Source organism: Carya illinoinensis, chromosome 5, assembly GCF_018687715.1.
Source record: "Carya illinoinensis cultivar Pawnee chromosome 5, C.illinoinensisPawnee_v1, whole genome shotgun sequence".
Taxonomy (NCBI): Eukaryota; Viridiplantae; Streptophyta; class Magnoliopsida; order Fagales; family Juglandaceae; genus Carya; species Carya illinoinensis.
The window spans coordinates 34310671-34331194 of record NC_056756.1 but is presented as its reverse complement, the minus strand read 5'-3'; the positions used below and the strand labels follow the sequence as shown (position 1 = coordinate 34331194).

Sequence of the window (20524 nt, the reverse complement as noted above, 5' to 3'; positions counted from 1 at the left end):
TGGGGCTAATTTGCCACGTCGGACACGAGGCCGCGGCGAGGACGCGGCTCGGTTGTACACAGCATTTTTGTATAATAGTAGAGTACGTAAAGAATACGTAAAAGTGAATACACATAGAGGTTTTGATAATAGATTGTGCAAGGGCCGCACACTCTTTTTTAAAGAGTGGAGTTTACTATTAAAAAATTAATATTTATATCAATTCATGTAGATCTTGTGTTTATTGATATTGATCAGAATCGTTTATAACTAGATTCTTTCTATTCTGATTGTCAGATTTTTTTCAATGTGAATTAAGAGTAATGTTTTAGACAAAAATATTAGATACATTTTTTATTTCAATTATGGATTTAAATTGAGAAAATAATAAACAGTGACATGCACGGCTTGTTTTCCGCGTGGAACCAACACAATAATGTAAAAGCTGAGAAATTAATAATTAATCACGCGTCAATTCAATTTTCTCGGCACAGGCCCCACGCAACAGGAATCATGAGTTTCTTTCGTCAAAGTATAGAAAAGCGAAAGAAAAAGGTAGAAAATGATATGATTAAGCGATTCAATCGACTACAAAATTTCCTGTTTGAGAGAACAGAGAGGATAGGCAAGTAAAGAGATAGAACTGCCATATTCTGCATGAACATATTCCAAAATTAACAACATGAGCACTGCAGCCATATTTTCAGCTCCGGAATATATGGATTGGTGGGAACGTCGATCATGATAGAAAATAGGTGCCATGGATTCCAAGCCGTACGTTGTCCAGTAAACTACCTTATTATTGGTTTTGATTTTAAATTAACAAATTAAGATTTCCTCCCGATCCAAACAATTTTTATCTGAATCGATCGATCTTACATTATCACGTCTGTGATCATTTGGGCATTTGAGAGGTGCATATTCTTAAGAAATAAGAAATTCTAGATGTTATAAAGAAAGGAAAATAAGAAATTTTTGAAGAAATTTCTTAGATCTAGTTCAGAAAAACTCTTCTGTTTATTTAAATCTGAATGCTGAAACGAATAGATATGTATATCATTTTTTCGTGAAACATTAAAATTACTAAATCACGGCAAAACTAAAACCAAGAAAATGGAAAGAATTGAAATGGAATTAACAGTTAAGACAATAAAGATCCTGAAAATATTCACAAATCTTCACCATCAAGTGCGTACTGGAATTAATTTTATACCCTTGTGCCTAGCTAGTAGAAAATGAAAAGTAAACAAATTAATCCGACAACGTACGTCCGGTCAATCAAAGGATGGATCATTCGTGGATCAGATGTGCGAATGTTGAGGATGATGATCATCTGTCCATCAAATCCAAGCGCGAGCCGTTCATCATCATGGCCTTAAACTCATCGAAACTGATCATTCCATCGCCGTTTCGATCGACCCCGCTGATCATCTTCCTGCACTCGGCAAGCGAGCACTCGTCATTCAGGCTCTTCATGACCTTATAGAGCTCTTCCGCCGATATCAACCCGTTCCCGTCGATATCGTAGACAGAGAACGCGTCCTTCAGATTCTCCAACACCTCCTCCGAATCGACGCCCTCGGTGTTCAGCTGGACGAACTCCTGGAAGTCGATGAAGCCGTCACCGTCGGCGTCTACCTCTCGGATCATTTTCTGAAGCTCCTCCTCGGTGGCCGTTTGTCCCAGGCTGTTCATCATGGATCCGAGCTCGGAGGACGAGATCTTGCCGTCACCATTGACGTCGAGCTTCTTGAAAATTTGCTCCAGCTCCGCGATCTGGGCCTTGCCATTCAGAGACGGGGAGCAAGTCGGTAACGAGTTGCCGCTGATAGCTGATGATGCGACCGAGGCACCGGTGGAAGAAACGGATTTCTTCCTACGGCGCCAAAGAGATTTGAAATTCATGATTAACCCAAATCGGAAAGCAGAAATCAATGGTACTACTATTCGATCGGTGGTAGAAAAGTCTCGTAGAGAGATGGAAGCATAAAAGAAAGGGAAGAGGAAGTTGAATGGAGATCGGGATTTGGGGAAGATTGGGAAAAAACGGAATGAGAATCGTAGAGAGTATGTTTGTAACGGACTGGATCTTTGCTTCGATGTGCCCAACAAACATGAGTGCCAAATTTAAAGAGAGAGAGAGAGAGAGAGAGAGAGAGAGAGAGAGAGCGCGTGATTGGAACACGGGATTTTGGCCGTTAGGCAGCGTCTTCAAAGTTTATCTGTGATGTCATTTTCTACATTTAGGGTATGGTTAGATATATTTGGCAGTAACTAATATTGCAGATTCGTGATATCATTTTTTTTTTTTAAATTTATTCGGTGTCTCTCTTTCCTAATTATTCTCATGTAATTTCTCAAAATACTCAACTTGCTCGAGATAATTTATGTTTGGTGCAGGATTCCATTCATTATACAAATTAAAGAACAAGTCACTATAGTACTCCTCGTCCCTACCAACTTTCTATTGAAAGAAGTTTCTCCCTGTCCTTTATCAACAAATAAATCAAATATTTTTAATGCATCACATGATCTAATTTGTAAATTAAATATATTTTTATATGAAATTAGAATAAATCAGATCTATACATTGTAAATTTTACTTTAGAGTAAATTAGAATAAACCTCCTCTCTCTCTTTTCCAATTTTGTTTTAGATTTCCCTTTCCTGTGTTTGCTTTTCGTTTTTTAGATTGATAATAAAAGCTGTTGGCCACAACTTTGGGGGATGAATGACCACCACCAGGCTTGGTTCCTGAGTTCTTAACCATAAATCACACAGCTGGGCGGGAAGATTTTAGACGATGGAGGTGGAGGATCTTGGTTTTGTATGACCGTGGTTTTGGGTGGTTGAAAACCAAAGACCCAGTCCGGTGTTCCTGACTGTTTTTGGCTGAGAGGCGTTAGCTCCCATACGTATAAAATGAAGACATGCATGCTTGAGAGGTCTATGTGGGGTTGCCTGGAAGAATGGTCTGCTAAGGGGATGCGTTGGAGGTTTTACGGCATGAGCGGGGTTAGGGCGGATTACTCTCGGAGGCGAAGGTTTGCATGTTGGGTTGGGGTGTGCTTCCCCAGGGTTAAGGCCTCTGTTTTATCCATGAAAAACAGAGGAGATTTTCAAGATGCATGCCAACGTACATGAGGGGGATAAGGCATCTTTTATGGGCCGGAGCCCAGCCATAACTCATGGCGGATTTCTTAATGAATGGTGGTCGGAGAAGGGGGTCGACAACAGTGCTTGTAGTTTTACATTTCTTAATTTGGTTTTTTGTTTTCCTGACTTGCACGTTTTACAGTCTAGTCCTAGTTTGTCTTGTTCGTTATATTGTGGGTTAGCTCTTTTCTTCAATTTTCTTCCAGTTTGTAATAAGAGTTACGGTGGCTGAGGCCTTCTGTTTGGTGTGCTTAATTTGGTTGGTTTAGCTTTTTGGGTTTGCCGTTTAGTCTGTGATAAGGGCTTTCTGTGGCTGTGTCATGGAGATGTCCGTTGAGGCGTCCGTTGCACCCTGAGGATGGTTCGCTCAGTCATGCATGCTGCATGCTTGCTGGTTGCAGGTTGTGGCAAGACGTAGGGAGGGCTGGGACAGTTACGGGTAGCAGGGATAGTAGGCAACAAAAGTAGGGAGCTGTGTGGGCATTAAAGTGCATATAGTGGATGGGCGTACGGCGTGGGCATTTGGTGACTGTGGAGCACAGTATTTTTTCTTTCAGTTGAGTTATTTTACTTTTTGTTATGTCTGTTAGCTTTAAATGAGAATAATTTGACATAGGCAATTCTCTTTCCTCTTTTGGAGGAGGAGGGTAGTGAGTCCTTATCCTTCTTTGGAGGATGAGGATGAAAAATCCCCCTCCTCCTTTAGAGGTTGGGATGAAATGAGTTGTTTTTGTCACAGACAAGCCAAGATGGACACCTCTGTTTTTACAGAGTCTCGCATCTCAGAAGGGCTGTGTCATAAGAGAGTTTATGAAGTTTTTAGACAGTCCCTAGTACAATGAAAGTTGTGTACAGAGGAGCATATAACCAATGAGTAAGTTTGTAATCAAGGCTTGTACCCGGACTTATTGGTCACAGTTGTAACTTCCTTCATTTATAAATTGAATTGAAGTCTATTTCAAATATATATATATATATATATATATTTATTGAAGAGAATTCTATTTCTCTGCCAACACACCACATCTCTGTTCCTCCAGTATCCATAAAATATGTTATTTCTCAGTATTTTTTGGTTTTTTCAATTTAATGCGAAGCAAGATCACTTATCTATTGTGATGTCCTGACTGGGGATATTGGCAATTTGTATTTACTGGTTGTATTTATGTTGTGTCAAGTCATGTACATTTGACTATATAAGTCAACCCAAATTCATACCTCTATGCTAAACTTGTCAAACTCTAATCCGACTCATTTAAATATAGGGTCATGATCATGTCGAGTCATCCATTTTGACCCATTTAATAATTAATTATAAATAGATCAATATGACACAACTCATTTCAATTCATTTCATGTAAATAGATTTAACTAAAATGCATAAACCATTTGGCATGTTTAACATAATTTCATATAAAAGTTAAAAACTTTTTATTTATTAGTAGCCACAATATATATAAAAAAATAAATTAAATAAGACTGTCTACTAACAAAAAATATCCACATTTTTCAAATCTTAATATATAATAAAACCAACAATACTACAAACCATACAATAACAAATATGACCATAGATTCAAAATTACAATCCCAACAATGAAAACATAAGCATATTGAAAAATACTAATATTACAACTCAACAATAATATAATTGTAATTTTGAAATAAAACTTATACAGGTTATTGTAAGTTGACCTATTATTGACCCATTTATTAATTGTATTTTAACAGGTTAATTCCATTTTGACCCAAATTCAAACCCACAATTTTGTATTGTGTTTGTATTTGGTTCATGAATCGTGTCACATATTTTCTCCTCTAGTTCCAACTCCCAGTTAGCTAATTAATGGTTTATTGAGATGTTGGAACATATAACATCAAGATACAAATCCCTTTACATGTGCTAGTGGCCCATGAGTTGGTGCATTTCTTGAATCATAAGTGGAAGGGTAAAACAAGTTTTATGTCTATTAAGCTTGTTATGAGCAAAGCATATGATAGAATAGAATGGGGTTTTCTTGAGAGAACCATGAAGAAGATGAGTTTTCATGCAAAATGGGTGAGCATGATCATGAGATGTGTCTCTACTGTGTCTTTTTCAATCCTCATAAATGGGAACCCAACTGGCCCTGTCATACCCTCAAGAAATGAGTTTAATAGAATAATGACTTGTGCTACGGCAAAAGAAATTTGGGATAACTTGGAAGTTACTTATGAAGGAACTTCGCAAGTCAAGGAATCAAAAATTTATATTCTTACTCATGAATATGAAATGTTTAAGATGAATGATGATAAATCTATTTCTAGTATGCACACTCGTTTTACTAACATCATAAACAGCTTGATAGCTCTTGGCAAAGTTTATTCCAAGGTGGAGATAGTAAGAAAAATTCTCAACTCTCTACCAAAACGCTGGGAATCAAAAGTGACAGCGATTCTTGAAGCTAGAGACCTCAAGAAACTCGAAGTCAATGAACTCATCGGGTCACTTATCACCCATGAGTACACATTGAAAAGAGGAGAAGAAGAAGGAAAGCCAAAGAAGAGCTTAGCACTTAAAGTTGTTCCTCATGAAAGTGAAAGTGATGAAGATGAGGAAAATGAAGATAAAGATGAAGAAGTTGCGATGATAACAAGAAGAATTCAGAGGTTCTTGAAGAAAAATAGAACTCCTCCGAGGAAATCCTTCAAAAAGTTTTCCAAGAAAGATTCAGGTAAAAATGACACTTTAATTTGTTATAAATGCAATAAACCTGATCATATCAAGCCAGATTGTCCTCTGCTAAAGAAAGATCGAAACAAGGGCAAGAAAGCAATGAAAGCTACATGGGATGATGATTCAAGTAGCTCAGATAGTGAAGCAAGCAATGAAGAATCAGCAAATCTTTGTCTTATGGCTAAAGATGACATTGAGGTAACAAATCTTGATAATATTAAAAATCCTTCATATAAAGAATTGCAAAATATTTTAGAAGAGGTATATGAGGAATTTGAAAAATTGGGTATCAAGTATACTGCTTTGAAAAAGAAAAATTCTTCTTTAACAAACGAAATTGAAATTTTAAGAAAAGAAAGTATAATTTTGAAAGATGAAAATCTTGAATTGAATAAGAAGAAAACCGATTTAGAAAATATTGTTGAAAACTTTACGAATGGAAAAAGAAATTTTGAAAAACTTCTTGGTAGTCAAAGATGTGTTTTTGACAAGGCAGGTTTGGGATATATGCCAAAACAAAAATACAAATCTTATAAAAATTTCTTTGATAATCATTCTACATCAAAGACTAATATTCAAAATTCTTTTCATAAAAATAATTTTGTCAAAAAAGGATATTATTATAATCATTCAAGTTTTTCATATATGTCACATGCTATTTGTAATTTTTGTAATAGAAATGGTCATAATTATCATACTTGTCCTATTAGAAGAAATCATACAATGACTATTACGGCCATATGGGTACCTAAAAATCTTGTTTCTTCTAATACTAATAAATAAAGGACCCAAAGAACTTGGGTACCAAGAAAATCATTTTAATTGTTTTTATAGGTATGCATGAAGTCTTCCACAAGCAAAAACAAATGGTTTTTAGATAGTGGATGTTCAAGACACATGACGGGAGACAAGACTAAGTTCTTTGATCTTAGATCTAAAGAAGAAGGACACGTGACATTTAAAGACAACTCGAAAGGGAAGATTGTGGGAATAAGTAAAATTGGTAATGAATCTTCTCTCATAATTGAAGATGTTCTACTTGTTGAAGGTTTAAAACATAATCTTTTGAGCATAAGTCAATTATGTGATAAAGGATTTACAGTTACTTTTAAAATGGATAAATGCATTATTTTGAATGATCATGATTGTAATATTTGTTTTATTGATTTTAGAAACAATAATGTTTATACAATTGATTTTGAAGAAATTACCTCACAAGATGCTATTTGCTTTTCAGCTCAAAATGAAACTAGTTGGTTATGGCATAGAAGATTAGGTCATGCCAACATAGAACTTATTTCCAAACTTTCAAAAAATGATCTTGTGAGAGGTTTACCAAAAACATATTTTCTTAAAGACAAAATTTGTGATGCATGTCAATTTGGTAAACAAACAAAAACTTCTTTTAAAACTAAGAAACATATTTCCACTACTAGACCATTGCAACTGATACACATGGATCTTTTTGGACCAAATAGAGTTGCAAGTCTAGGAGGAAAATATTATGCATTTGTTATTGTTGATGATTTCTCTAGATATACTTGGGTCATCTTTCTTGCTCATAAAGATGAGGCACATAATGCCTTTACCAAGTTATGCAAGAGAATTCAAAATGAAAAGGGCTATACTATTTCAAGTATCCGAAGTGATAGGGGAAAAGAGTTTGTTAATAAAAATATTGAAACATTTTGTGATGAAAACGGTTTTGTGCATAATTTTTCTGCTCCTCGAACTCCTCAACAAAATGGGGTTGTAGAGAGGAAAAATAGATCTCTTCAAGAGATGGCAAGAACAATGCTCAATGAGAACAACTTGCCTAGTTATTTTTGGGCCGAAGCGGTAAGTACTGCATGTTATGTTATAAATAGAGTTATGCTAAGGTCTAAGTTAGATAAAACCCCCTATGAGCTTTGGAATGAGAAAAAGCCCAACATTGGTTACTTTCATGTATTTGGATGCAAATGTTTTATTTTGAATGATAGGGATAATTTAGGCAAATTTGATGCAAAATCTGATGAAGGTATCTTTCTCGGGTATTCTACTAATAGTAAAACTTATAGAGTATTCAATAAAAAAACTTTGACTGTACAAGAATCTATGCATGTAGTATTTGATGAATCTAATTCTCCACTCTCCAAGAAATCTATTGATGAAGAAACAGAAGGTATAAATAACACAGAAAGTCTCAATCTCAACAAAGAGAAAACAATAGAGGAAGTTCAATATGGAGCCATCAGGAAAGATCATCCAAATTTAATACAAGATGCAACCAAACAGTGAAAATTTGTGAAAGATCATCCAGTGGAACAAATTTTGGGATAACCTTCACAAGGTGTAAGTACTCGATCATCTCTTAGAAATATTTGCAATCATACTGTTTTTCTATCTCAAATTGAACCCAAAAATATTGATGGCGCACTTCTTGATGAATCTTGGATTCTAGCTATGCAAGAAGAGTTGAATCAATTTGAAAGAAATGATGTTTGGACACTTGTTCCTAGACCCAAAAATCATACTATTATTGGAACAAAATGAGTTTTTAGAAATAAGAAAGATGAGTCCGGAGTCATTACTAGAAATAAGGCTCGACTTGTAGCCCAAGGTTTTAATCAAGAAGAAGGAATCGATTATGATGAGACATATGCACCTGTCGCAAGATTAGAAGCTATTCGAATGCTACTTGCATATGCTTGTTATAAAGATTTCAAACTTTTTCAAATGGATGTTAAAAGTGCTTTCTTAAATGGTTTTATAAATGAAGAGGTATATGTTGAGCAACCTCCAGGTTTTGAAAATCATATTTCCCCAAATCATGTTTTCAAACTCACAAAAGCACTATATGGACTTAAACAAGCTCCTAGAGCTTGGTACGAAAGACTTAGTGGTTTCTTAATTGAAAAAGGTTTTTCAAGAGGAAAAATCGACACAACTCTTTTCATTAAATATGAAAATGATGATATTCTTTTGATTCAAATTTATGTTGATGATATAATATTCGGTGCTACTAATGAAAATATGTGTCAAGTTTTTGCTAAGACTATGCAGGAAGAATTTGAGATGAGCATGATGGGAGAACTTACATTCTTTCTCAGATTGCAAATTAAGCAAGCAAAAAGTGGGACATTCATCAATCAATCAAAATATATTAAGGAATTACTGAAGAAGTTTGGGATGAAAAATGCTAAGGAAATTGGAACACCAATGAGCCCATCAACTAAACTTGATAAAGATGAATCTGGTAAGCTAGTTGACTCGAAAATATATCGAGGTATGATTGGTAGCTTATTATATTTAACAGCCAGTAGACCAGATATTATGTTTAGTGTGTGCTTATGTGCACACTTTCAATCATCTCCAAAAGAATCACATTTAATTGCAGTTAAGCGCATTCTTAGATATCTTAGTGGTACAATTAACCTAGCGTTATGGTACCCTAAGCACACATCTTTCGATCTAATCAGTTACACAGATGCAAATTATGCTGGCTGTAAAATAGATCGAAAAAGCACTAGTGGAGCATGTCATTTCTTAGGTCATGCACTAGTTTCCTGGTTTAGTAAAAAACAAAATTCTGTTGCACTATCTACTGCTGAGGTAGAATATGTTGCTGCGGGTAGTTGTTGTGCTCAAGTTCTCTACATGAAGCAACAACTTGAAGATTTTAAACTCATGTATAATCACATTCCAAGCAAATGTGATAATACAAGTGCTATAAATCTTTCAAAAAACCCAATACAACATTCTAGAACTAAGCATATTGAAATAAGATATCATTTTCTTCGAGATCATGTGCAGAAAGGCGATATAGTACTAGAATTCACAAACACACACGATCAGTTAGCAGATATTTTCACAAAGCCTTTACCAGAAGATAGATTATGTATGATCAGAAGAGAAATAGGTATGATGCATGCTATGAATATCTCTTAAAAGATAGACTAGAGTTAATAAAAATAGAGATAGATTTTTTAAATACTTTTACATAAACTTGAGATTCTTAGCCTCATGTTTAAGACGCTCATTCTCTTCATACAATATCATGTCATTCTTATCCATGGGAATCGGCAAGCGGAATGAAGAATCTAATAAAGATTTCAATTGTTTATTCTTCTGCCGAATGATTCCTTCCCTTGTGTGAGACTCTTGAACAATTCGTTGAAGTACAACAATTTGTTCTTTGAGCCTTTCAACTTTATGATTTTTGGCTTGTAGCCGCTGAGAAAAAGCAACAATAGAGGAAGAGTAGCGAGTCCCAAGACTCACCAAGTCATAAATAGTATCAGAATCTGACTTATTAGTCGGATTATTATTTTCTTGCTGCAACATGGCACCAATGGTAGCTGCAGAAAGGACAGGAGGTTGAGATGCAGAATGCCTCATGGATGGATCTAGAGAAATATTAGAAGAATGAGCCATTGAGAAAAGAATAGAAGGCTTAAAACGAGAATGCCGAAGGAATGCAGATGAGTTATAGAGATGAGATGAAAACTTGATGCGAATTAGATGAACTTCAGGACTGATTTTATAGAGATAGCATTAAGAATAAGACAAACTATTGTCTCTTCAAATCTTATTTAGTCAAAAGAAATACAAGATATGCTGGACACACATTGTCAAAAGTTTTCTTACTAAGCCAGCGAGATTAACAGTAGATTGTCCCTATTTTTCTAGTAAACGATGAACCTCTGCTGTTATCTGCCGATGTTGACCTTGTATCTGAACCCTTTCTCGTTCCAGCTCCTCTATTCGTGGTTACAGATCATGAGCATACCAATCTGCAAATTTTTTCAACTCTTGGTTTTCTTGCTTTAGCCTTTTCTTCTCACTATCCTTATTAGCAAGCTTCTGTCGTAACTCAGATATTTGCATGTTAAGATGATCAATCTCACTCACCCTCGCCATTAACCTTCGAGACAAGATCGTAACAGATGCAGCATATTGACTACTGAGCATTCTTGATTCTGCAATAATCTCAGAATCAGCCTTACTAGAAAAACGGTTCACTGCTCCTATCATGGTATTGACGGCCTCAGGAGAGAAGATTGATGATTGATGCGTCAAGGGTTCCTGATTCAAGTCTGGAACATTAGTGGAAGAGAATTGCTCAGCCATTCTATCTTTGTGGAAAAACAGAACTCAGGTCAAGAAGCGATTATTTTTTGGCAGCCGATAGATGAAAATGATCATTTTTTTATAGAAACTCGGAGCCTTCAATCCCGTTTGTCAACAACATCATGCGATTGTTTAAATCTTCAGCCGTATTAAATTCATAGAGTTAGGCCTCGAGGCTTTGCAGCACTTGTCGGGTCACGGACGGCTCCATTTTTCAACTATCTATAGTGTCTACTTACGCACCGTTTTCTTCAGTCTATTTACTTGTTGCGGATCCTTTTTAATGATGCCAAAAGGGGGAGAAGTGTTAGACTAGAACATTAACACTGTTTAAATTGCTAAACTTGTTATATATGCTTGGAATTATATTTATACTTTTGCTTGAAAAACTAACGCACATTCTCAGGGGGAGCTTAAGTATTAATACAGGTTTCAGGTTCTATCAAGTATTTGTCATCATCAAAAAGGGGGAGATTGTTGAATCCAAGATTTCAAGTTTTGTGTAATTATATATTTACACATAGATTTTGATGATAACAAATGAATTCAAAGAATAAAGAAGTCTCAAGCTCAAGTTGTCTACACAATGGAGTCAAGCACATCAAGGAAACAAGCATGAGCAAGAATGGAACAAGTTCACATTAAAATTATAGAGTAATGTTGTAAATCTCTTCAAAATTCGAAATTAGGATTAATGCTCAAAATTAATATTTTATCATAAAGCATTAAAATGCATTTTCCACATGTGCATGAATTTTTTTGAAAATTAAATTTGAAAATTTTGAAAGATGATTGATTGTCATCTTTTGCATGTGCATGCCTTGATTAAAGGGTTGAACTTTGAAAATATTAAAGATGATTGATTGTCATCTTTCATATGTGCATGTTTTATTTGAATATTTTCAAAAGTGATTGATGCTTTTTTAGACTTATACAAAAGGTAGATGATTTTGTTTGAAAAATTTAAAAAGTAAAGTGTGCTCATTTTGTCATATGCAAAAAGTAAAAGATTAGGTTTGAATTTTTTGAAAAGGAAAATGTGCTCATTTTGTCATATGCCAAAAGTAAAAGATTAGGTTTGATTTTTTTGAAAAAGTGAATGATGTTGTCTTTGACAATTGAAAAAGAAGAACCTTTTATTTGAATTTTTTGAAAAAGTGAATGATGTTGTCTTTGACATGTGAATCTTTTTAAATTTGAATATGAAGTCTCATATGCCTATAAATAGATCATTTGAGAGCTTCACATTCACAACACCAAGAGCATACAACATTCATTCAAAGCTTTCATTCTCTCTTTTCTAAGCATTGAGCCTTAATCCTTGTTCATTTTGAGATATATAGTTTGCGCTGTATTGTTCTTATTTCACTCATTGAGGACTGTTTTCTGATAACCTACCCACTATCAGCTCTTGTATCAGAAAAAGGGTGTGTATAACCCTTGTGTGTATAGAAAGTATTCTACACGGGGAATAGTTGAATCATTACGTGTAAGGTGATTGCAAGTGTAGAGGGTGTTCTACACGGATCCTTTGTAGCGGTGTTGTTCAAAGGTGTAATAGGTTTCTATCTCCACCTGAAGGAGGTTGAATAGTGAATTTGGGAATCCTCAAGGGGTAGCTTGAGGCGAGGACGTAGGCAGTGGGGCCGAACCTCGTTAACATACTGAGTTTGCTTCTCTCTTACCCTTACTCTTTATATTTATTGTTATTTCATATTTTGTTTATTTTTTATATTATATATTTGATTTATAATTGTTATTTTTTTTAATACAACTCAATTCACCCCCCCTCTTGTGTTAGTCATCTGGGCAACAGAATGAGAAAATGTTGTCCCAAGGGAGCAAGGAGATTTTGATCAAGGCAGTGGCCATGTCTATCCCAACCTACTCCATGAGCTGCTTAAAAATACCTGATACTTTGTGTTATGAACTTGAGCAAATAATGGCTCGCTTCTGGTAGGGTCAAAGGGGAGATGAACACAAAATTCATTAGGGAAGCAGGTCAAAGATGTGCATAACTAAATCAGAAGGGAACATGGGTTTTAAGGATCTAAAAACTTTTAATCACGCCCTTGTAGCAAAGCAAGGATGGCGTATTATGCAAGAGGAGTCATCCCTTCTACACAAGATCTACAAAGCAAGATACTTCCCACATGGTCAGTATTTGGATACAGGCCTTGGTCAACAACCCTTCTTTGCATGGAGAGGGATATGAGAGACTAAAGACAAGCTAAAGCAAGGCTGCATTTGGAGGGTGGGAAACAGGAAGTCCATTAACATATGGTGAGACTATTGGATACCAAGTTTTAGGCCACAAACTCATAGAGTAGAAGAAACAAAGAATCACCTTTGAGAGACCATAGTGGAATACCTTATTGATCCACATACCAAGTGGTGGGACCAGGAAAAAATTAGAAGGCTTAGAAGGCTCTTTAGGCCACAGGTAGCAGTAGAGATTTTGAAGACTGGACTTGGAACAACAAACCATGTTGACAAGTTGATCTGGGGAGAAGCTAAAGATGTCAAATATAGTGTAAAGAGTGCCTATATATTCTTTAAAGATAAGGGTCAAAGGGATAATGTTGGTGAAAGCTCCACGAAAGTGAGACATAGAGGGGTTTGGAAGGCTATATGGACGATATGTGTTCCCCACTGTGTTAAAATCTTTGCATGGAGAGCATGCAAGGAAAGTCTGCCAACAAGAAACAACCTGAAGCATAGGAAGGTAGTGACCAACCATCTGTGCCAGTTCTATAAAAAGAACCTGAGGATGCCTCTCATGCCCTAGTACAATGCCAATAGCTTGAAGAGTGTTGGACTAACTCCACACTAGCCAGCTTTGTCAGTAAGGAGGAGAGAAACAAAAGCTTCATGGATATTATTTCTCGAATAAGGAAGAGGGTACATAGGAAGGTCTAGAAATCTTTGTGATGATGGCATGGAGCTTTTGGTATAGAAGGAACCAACTGGTTCATGAAGGAAAGGCCCCTAATTCGACGCAAGCACTGGAACATGCCCTCTCCTTATTGCAGTTACACAAAAGCCTGAAGAATGAATCAGTGAAACATGTTAAACCTCAAATTGGTTGGGAAAGACCACCATCAGGTGTATTGAAACTTAGTGTAGATGGAGTAATATTCCAAGACCAACACAAGGCAGGGATGGGCATCATTCTCAGGGATGCAGAGGGTAAAGTCCTGCTGGCTTCTAGAAAAAAAGAATAGGAAGTCAATGACCCAATGGAGATAGAATTATTAGCTGTATTGTGGGGTCTGCCCCTATGTCACCCATTAGGCATAGCGAAACTAATACTGAGAGTGACTCCCTCTTAATGGTAGCTTAGCTGAAGGAGGAAGTAGAGCCTTGGTCAATATTGGGCAACATCATCAAGGAAACAAAGTCGCTCATGGACATATTTAGGTGCTGCACTATCAAACATGTTGGACATATGGGGAATGAAGCAGCTCATAAACTAGCTACAAATGCTTGCCATGTAGATGACATCAAAAGTTGGTGGGGATCTTACCCAGAGTTTTTAGAACAGATTGTATGTGTGGATAACCTTTTATAACTATTTGTTTTGTTTCAATTAAAGTTCCTTCATGATAAAAATAAAAAATAAAAAAAGAAGAAAAGAAAGAAAGAAAAATAATGCATGCATGCAACCTAGCATGTTACTAAAGGAGTAAAACTTCAACTAAATATTGTACCAGGGATATCAAAACACATAACATTAAATCAAACACCAAAAGTTATAATACATCATCTTGTTCCAACTCAAATCAAATACATACCCTCCGCTTCATTCCTCTTTTGGCTCCTACAGTTCCTCCATCTTGTACTCCTTCCCTAGGAAGTGATTAGCAAATTTTACGATTATGATATTTGACACCAAAGTTGGGTCGACTACTACGGTAAGATTATAAAATCTTATTAAATTAACCCCAAGTTGGTGGTTAGGCACATGGTAATATGCAATGACAATTATAATAAGTAAAACAATGCATGTATATGAGACGAGCACATATGTACATAGTTGTCTTCTTTGTTCTCTTTTTCATTTCCTCATTATTAGCCACATGCTATGGTCCCCTTAATAAACACGTGCGGATGCCTAGTTCTTTTCATCACACATTCACATAATGTTCGATGGTATGACTTCTTCTCAATAACAATCTAGAGTTTGGGTAGCCTTCTTTCATTTTAAGTTTCTCTAGCCTCCACTAGCAATAAGGGTGTGCATCCGAACCGATTTTTTTTTTTTTTTTTTTTTTCGGTCCGATATGAAACCCTGAAATCCGAGTGAATCCGGGCGGTTATCCACCAGGATTATACCTGGGAGGGTCAAATTAATATTATACCCACCCGCAACTAAAGCGGAGTTTGGAGGTGGGGATACTAGATACTGCATTGTAAAAGCTTTTTTTTTTTTTTTTTTTTTTTTTTTTTTTTTTGTTTTTTGTCTTCATTTGTTACATTTTAGTTTTTAGGGTTGAACAAAAACCTCTCTAGTCTCTACCTCACGCTGTCACCCTTCACCCACTACGTAGCACCATTTCTTCTCTACTTCACGCCATTGCCCATGGAGATCTGACACTCTCTCACTTGCTTTCTCTATGTGTGCCATCGCAGAAACTCAAATCCCTAGATTCATAGGTATGGTTTATGTTTTCGTCTCTCAGTTTCCAGTGACTTCGTGTTTTACGTTTTCATCCCTCTCTCTAATCTTGAATTGTTGTATTAAGTTATGAACTCATTTTTCTTTCAAATCTATTTGTATCTGTTATTTTCTTCCTCTGTTTTTTTTTTCCTTCCTTTTGGTTTGGATCTATATCTATGGTTTGTTTTGTTTGTTTTGCTGAAACCATTTTTTTGTTGTTTATTTGCAAATTTTGTAACCTAGAGCTTGAAGACAGGATTTGATTTTTGTAACCCAGACCTCCATTTGTAACCCAATATATATTTTTGCATGCATAAATTGAATCTCACTTACAGTCTTTTCTATCACCTGCCATGGGAGTTTGAGTGTTTCGTGGGTAATTATTTGGGAAGTATCTTCAAGATAATGGTTTAGAAGCCCCTCACTTATAGTCTTTGCTGGGATGCTCTTGGTTATCTCTCTCTTTTCCTCCTCCTCCCGTTGTTGTTGTTGAGAGAGATATCTCTCTCTTTTCCTCCTCCTCCGTTGTTGTTGTTGAGAGAGATCTATTGCATCTGTTATGATTCCTTAATCAATCCTACTAATTAAAAAAGCGATTCGTTAATTAATCCCCTCTATCTAGTTTAAAAATTATGTCCCAATGCTGCATAATGATATGGTTCATGGATAGGGTCTAGATTTTGCTCTTAGGAAGAAAATTGAAGTGTTTTTACCTCTTGAAAAGTGCTTCTATGTTAATGTATTTTCACCCAATTTTTGCCCCTAGGTCCTCTGTGTTTTAGAATTCACCTGATTATGTTTGGTGCTCCTGTCTTATGATGCTGGCATGCCTTTGTGGCTCACAGGAATTTCATGACAATATTGGTGATTTGGATGGACCAAAAGAGAAAGAGCGAGCACAAGGAAAGATTCAAAGGTTTATTTCAGCCTTTTGATTTCTAAGGTTGTAGACTAAACTTGTGCCAAACTGAAGGTAGTTCCACTGAAGGTAATGAGACTATGAGAGACATGTTTTTTTCATTATAAAATGTTCCACCGTTTACATTCAAAGTCATCTTTTTATGAACTTCCATTCTTTGCAGCTAATTTTGCCAGATACCCTGATGTTGAAGCTGGAGAGGTGCCGATAACTAGATCATTGTGATGTAAAACTCATAGATTTGTTCATTGTAAAATTTGATGTTTTGCATTGTGAACAATGTAATATGTAGTATGTAGTGTATTGTGTGTGTGTGTGTGTGTGTTTTTTTTTTTTTTCTTATTTTTTTGAGAGAATGTATTGTGTTGATGTCTATTATTATTTATTTTGTTTTATAAAAATTTTGAATGGACAATTGAAAAAAAAAACTTTTAAAAAGTGTTACAAAGGCTTTTTTTTTTTTTAAACAAGCTATTAAAAAGGGCTATTTTTTTTAAAAAAAAAAAATCTAGGTTTTAAACACAGATCCGAATTTTTTTAAAGATACTATAAAAACATTTTCGAAAATTTTAAAGTGTTTTAAAAAAAAAAGCAAAAAAAAAAGAAGGAATAAACCTGAATAATTCCGGGTTGTAACCCGGATACAACCTGGATATCTAGGTTTATTTAAAAAAAGAGTATTAAACCCGGATATCCGATTACAATCCGAGTATCCAGGTCCAAATCCAGTACCTACCCGGGTTATGACCGGGCAAACTTGGGTGGATGTCCGCCCGATTTCAAAAAGATGGATCCAAATCCGGTTGTTCCCGAATATCCGGATCCGAATCTGGTTGCACAGCCCTAATTAGCAAGAAAGGGAGTCCTGCGACCCAAGACTGTTACGTCGGCCTGTAGTCGTAGCATGCGTCTAATAGTATATAATATTCGTAGCGGATAAATATTTTCTTCTTTAAAAATAAATGTACAAGAAATACTATATCCCAAAAATATAAGCATATTTCATAAATCACATAATAAACTAATACAAAAAAGGGTTACAACACTTGTCCAATAGATTTGTAACAAAATAAGTATGTAGAAAGTACTCCGTAATTACATACTCGAAAATGAAAATAAAACTACTGCACTAAATTGTTGAGCTGCTCACGCACCTCAACTATGATATCTAAACTTACATCCAAAAAGTAAATAATAGAATTTATTAGTTCCTCTTCGTCACTGTTGTGCTATGGACTATTCAACCTCATCCAGTCTGCCATATCATATGTGAGTTCTTGAGATCATGACACATTGTCTACCATTTCTCGGGATTACCAAGTGAAATTTGTTTACAAATCTCAACAAATAAGCTACCAAGCTATCAACAGTATACATATGTATGCATGATAGTAAAATGGCTTGAATGCATCATGACATGGACATGAACATGCGTGATATGACTTGGCAAATAGCATGACATATGCTTTACTTGAGAAAATAATGTGACTTGATTGAACTGAACATTACATAACTTGACATAAACATGAGACCTTGTTAAATATATACATGGTTGATTAAATGTGAAACTGTGGATGCTACACCGATCACATTGAGTTGTGTGCTCCTATTGGTATTACATCACATCACAAGCATCTATGCCAACTATGAGTACTTCATGAATAGAAGTATGTGAAAGTCAAACCTGATAATAGAATTGATTTAAAATTGATAAACATGTAGTTGGCACCACCGATGTTGTGTGCCTGACTTCGCTCTGGTAACCAGTTACTTAGCTCCCATTCGAAGCCTGTTGACAGTGTTTTGTCAACCCAAGTAATTCCATAACTAGTTTAAACACTCTAGTGTGGACAGAGGAGTTCCACTAAGATACTCCCCATCCTAGCACTTGGGATTATGATTAAAAGACTCCAAATGACTAGAAAATATTTCATGACAAACTCAATGCATGTGACAAAATGAATGTGTGACAGATGACGTGACATATCATAGCATGTAACCGATAAGCATGAACTGTAATAAATGACATGGCATGACATATTATAATAATTTATAATAATCATAAGTGATAAGAATTAAATAGTATCATTCTTACCTCCGTACATACATAAATACACTTAGAGTAAGTTAAAGGCTAACTTATAGTGATTAGGGTTACAAAAAACGAGTGTAAAAGTTATGAGCTGAAATGAGATATTTATAGGGTCATAATACCTCTTTAAATATTTATAAAGATAAAAATTATTGATATTTGGCTAAAATTGTAAAGTTACCATTACTTGTGGGAAGTTACAATTGTGCCCCTAAAATAAGTATTTTGTATACTAACTCCAAATCTCACCAAAACTTACATTCTTCGTGTAAATTTTATCCCAAAACCAAATATCAAAAAATAAAAATTTAAAACATAACACAACTAGGAGAAACACTCCTTGGCCAATTCATGTTTATAGGCAAAAACATTATTTTTGTTGCAATTTAACCAACCATCAACTAATTGCTTAAACCGACTTTTACAACACTCAAAAATCATATCCTAGGTTTTAAAATCATATTAAAATATCAACATTCACATTTTACAAAAATCATAAGTTCACTATATCAACAAAAGTGCCAAAACACCAAGTTTAAGTCAAATATAACCAACCCTTGACGTTCTTGGTCTAGTATTTTCCAAAGCAACTCCAAGGACCCCAAAATTCCATAAATAATCTTCTAAACTTTCATCATTCAAACCTAAGTGATATCAATCTTGATTAAACGACCAAAATCTTAAAAATACAACCTACACAATCGGTTTGCATGAAAACGTCAAAACCGTGTATAGCATGCTTTGGACTTAAAACAAATACTAGTTCATTGATTTTCATGCAAAGAAATCCTCAATAAATATAACCATATATCTCATATTCAATTTCTAACTTGATCTAAGAATTAAACCTAGCATGACTTGACAACAATTTCATCTAAAAAACAATTCATATCCGAGAGCCCTAGATTGAGTTTTACACAAACTCTTGCATGTATAAATCATTTCATCAAAAATCTAAACCAATATTCTCCAAAAAGAAACTCTTAACACATATATCAAAACCTCAAGAAAATTATATGTGAAGATCAAATGCATTAGATCAATTTTCCATAACCAACAATCACAACTTCATCGAAATAGAAATTGTTTTTAGTCATTCAGTTTCTAACATTTCAAAATCATGCAAAAATCTTTTATAAAAATACTAACATGCTATGAATCCAAACCTAACTTGCATATAAATATGTCAACACTTAACCATAGCAAGATATACCCAAGATTTAACCAAAAACTGCACAAAACCTTCAAAGTTTCACCCAAACATCAAGAACTATTACCACCATGACCTTTGCATCATCCGACCAAACTTTCTCCAACCACAACTTCATGAAAAATTTTCCAACATATATCCATGTAAACTAGAATCAACTTTGAACATAATACATGCTGATTGTGTCATATAAATTGACTTACAGAGGGCTAGAAATACAAGGGAAAAAAGGGCCAAAAATTTGCCTCAAGAGCTCTCTCAATTTGTCTCTAGGAAAGTGATGGGAAAATGCCAAGTGTACAATGAAAATGGATGGGGCGAGCGATATAGAGAGAGGGTATGACATGAGAGTGGCTAAATGACCCTTGGTTGGGAAGGTGGTAGCGAAAGGAGGGGGACAAAAGGGCTACACAGCTACTGTCTCCCGTTGCAATTTGGCCAAGGGGATGGCATGGGTTTGTGTAGCATTTCTTATTCTTATCAAGTGACTATTGGAGACTAAAAAATGAGTGGTGCGTCAGCCATAGCCTTGGCCTTGTTGGGGGAAGAAACTTATTCAAGAAGCTTGACTTGGTGGTGATTTTTGGTGGGCCAAAAATGGGCCTAACTGAGTGGGCTTCAATTTCGGGTATAGAGATGGTTTCAGTTAAGGTTTTGGCTAGATCAAATTTAAATCAAAA

The 20524-nt window shown here is 35.4% G+C and overlaps 1 protein-coding gene across 1 annotated transcript; it reads right to left on the bottom strand.

Annotated features, from left to right (window-relative positions):
- Positions 1-1089: 1089 nt before the first annotated feature.
- On the bottom strand, positions 1090-2147 carry LOC122308803 (probable calcium-binding protein CML25). The gene has a single exon (XM_043122029.1). It carries the CDS (start codon positions 1882-1884, stop codon positions 1309-1311), a length of 576 nt encoding a protein of 191 aa, XP_042977963.1. The 5' UTR covers positions 1885-2147; the 3' UTR covers positions 1090-1308.
- Positions 2148-20524: the final 18377 nt, after the last annotated feature.

Excerpts from the sequence above, each read along its gene's own strand:
- LOC122308803 (XM_043122029.1), bottom strand. The coding sequence starts at position 1,884 with ATGAATTTCAAATCTCTTTGGCGCCGTAGGAAGAAATCCGTTTCTTCC.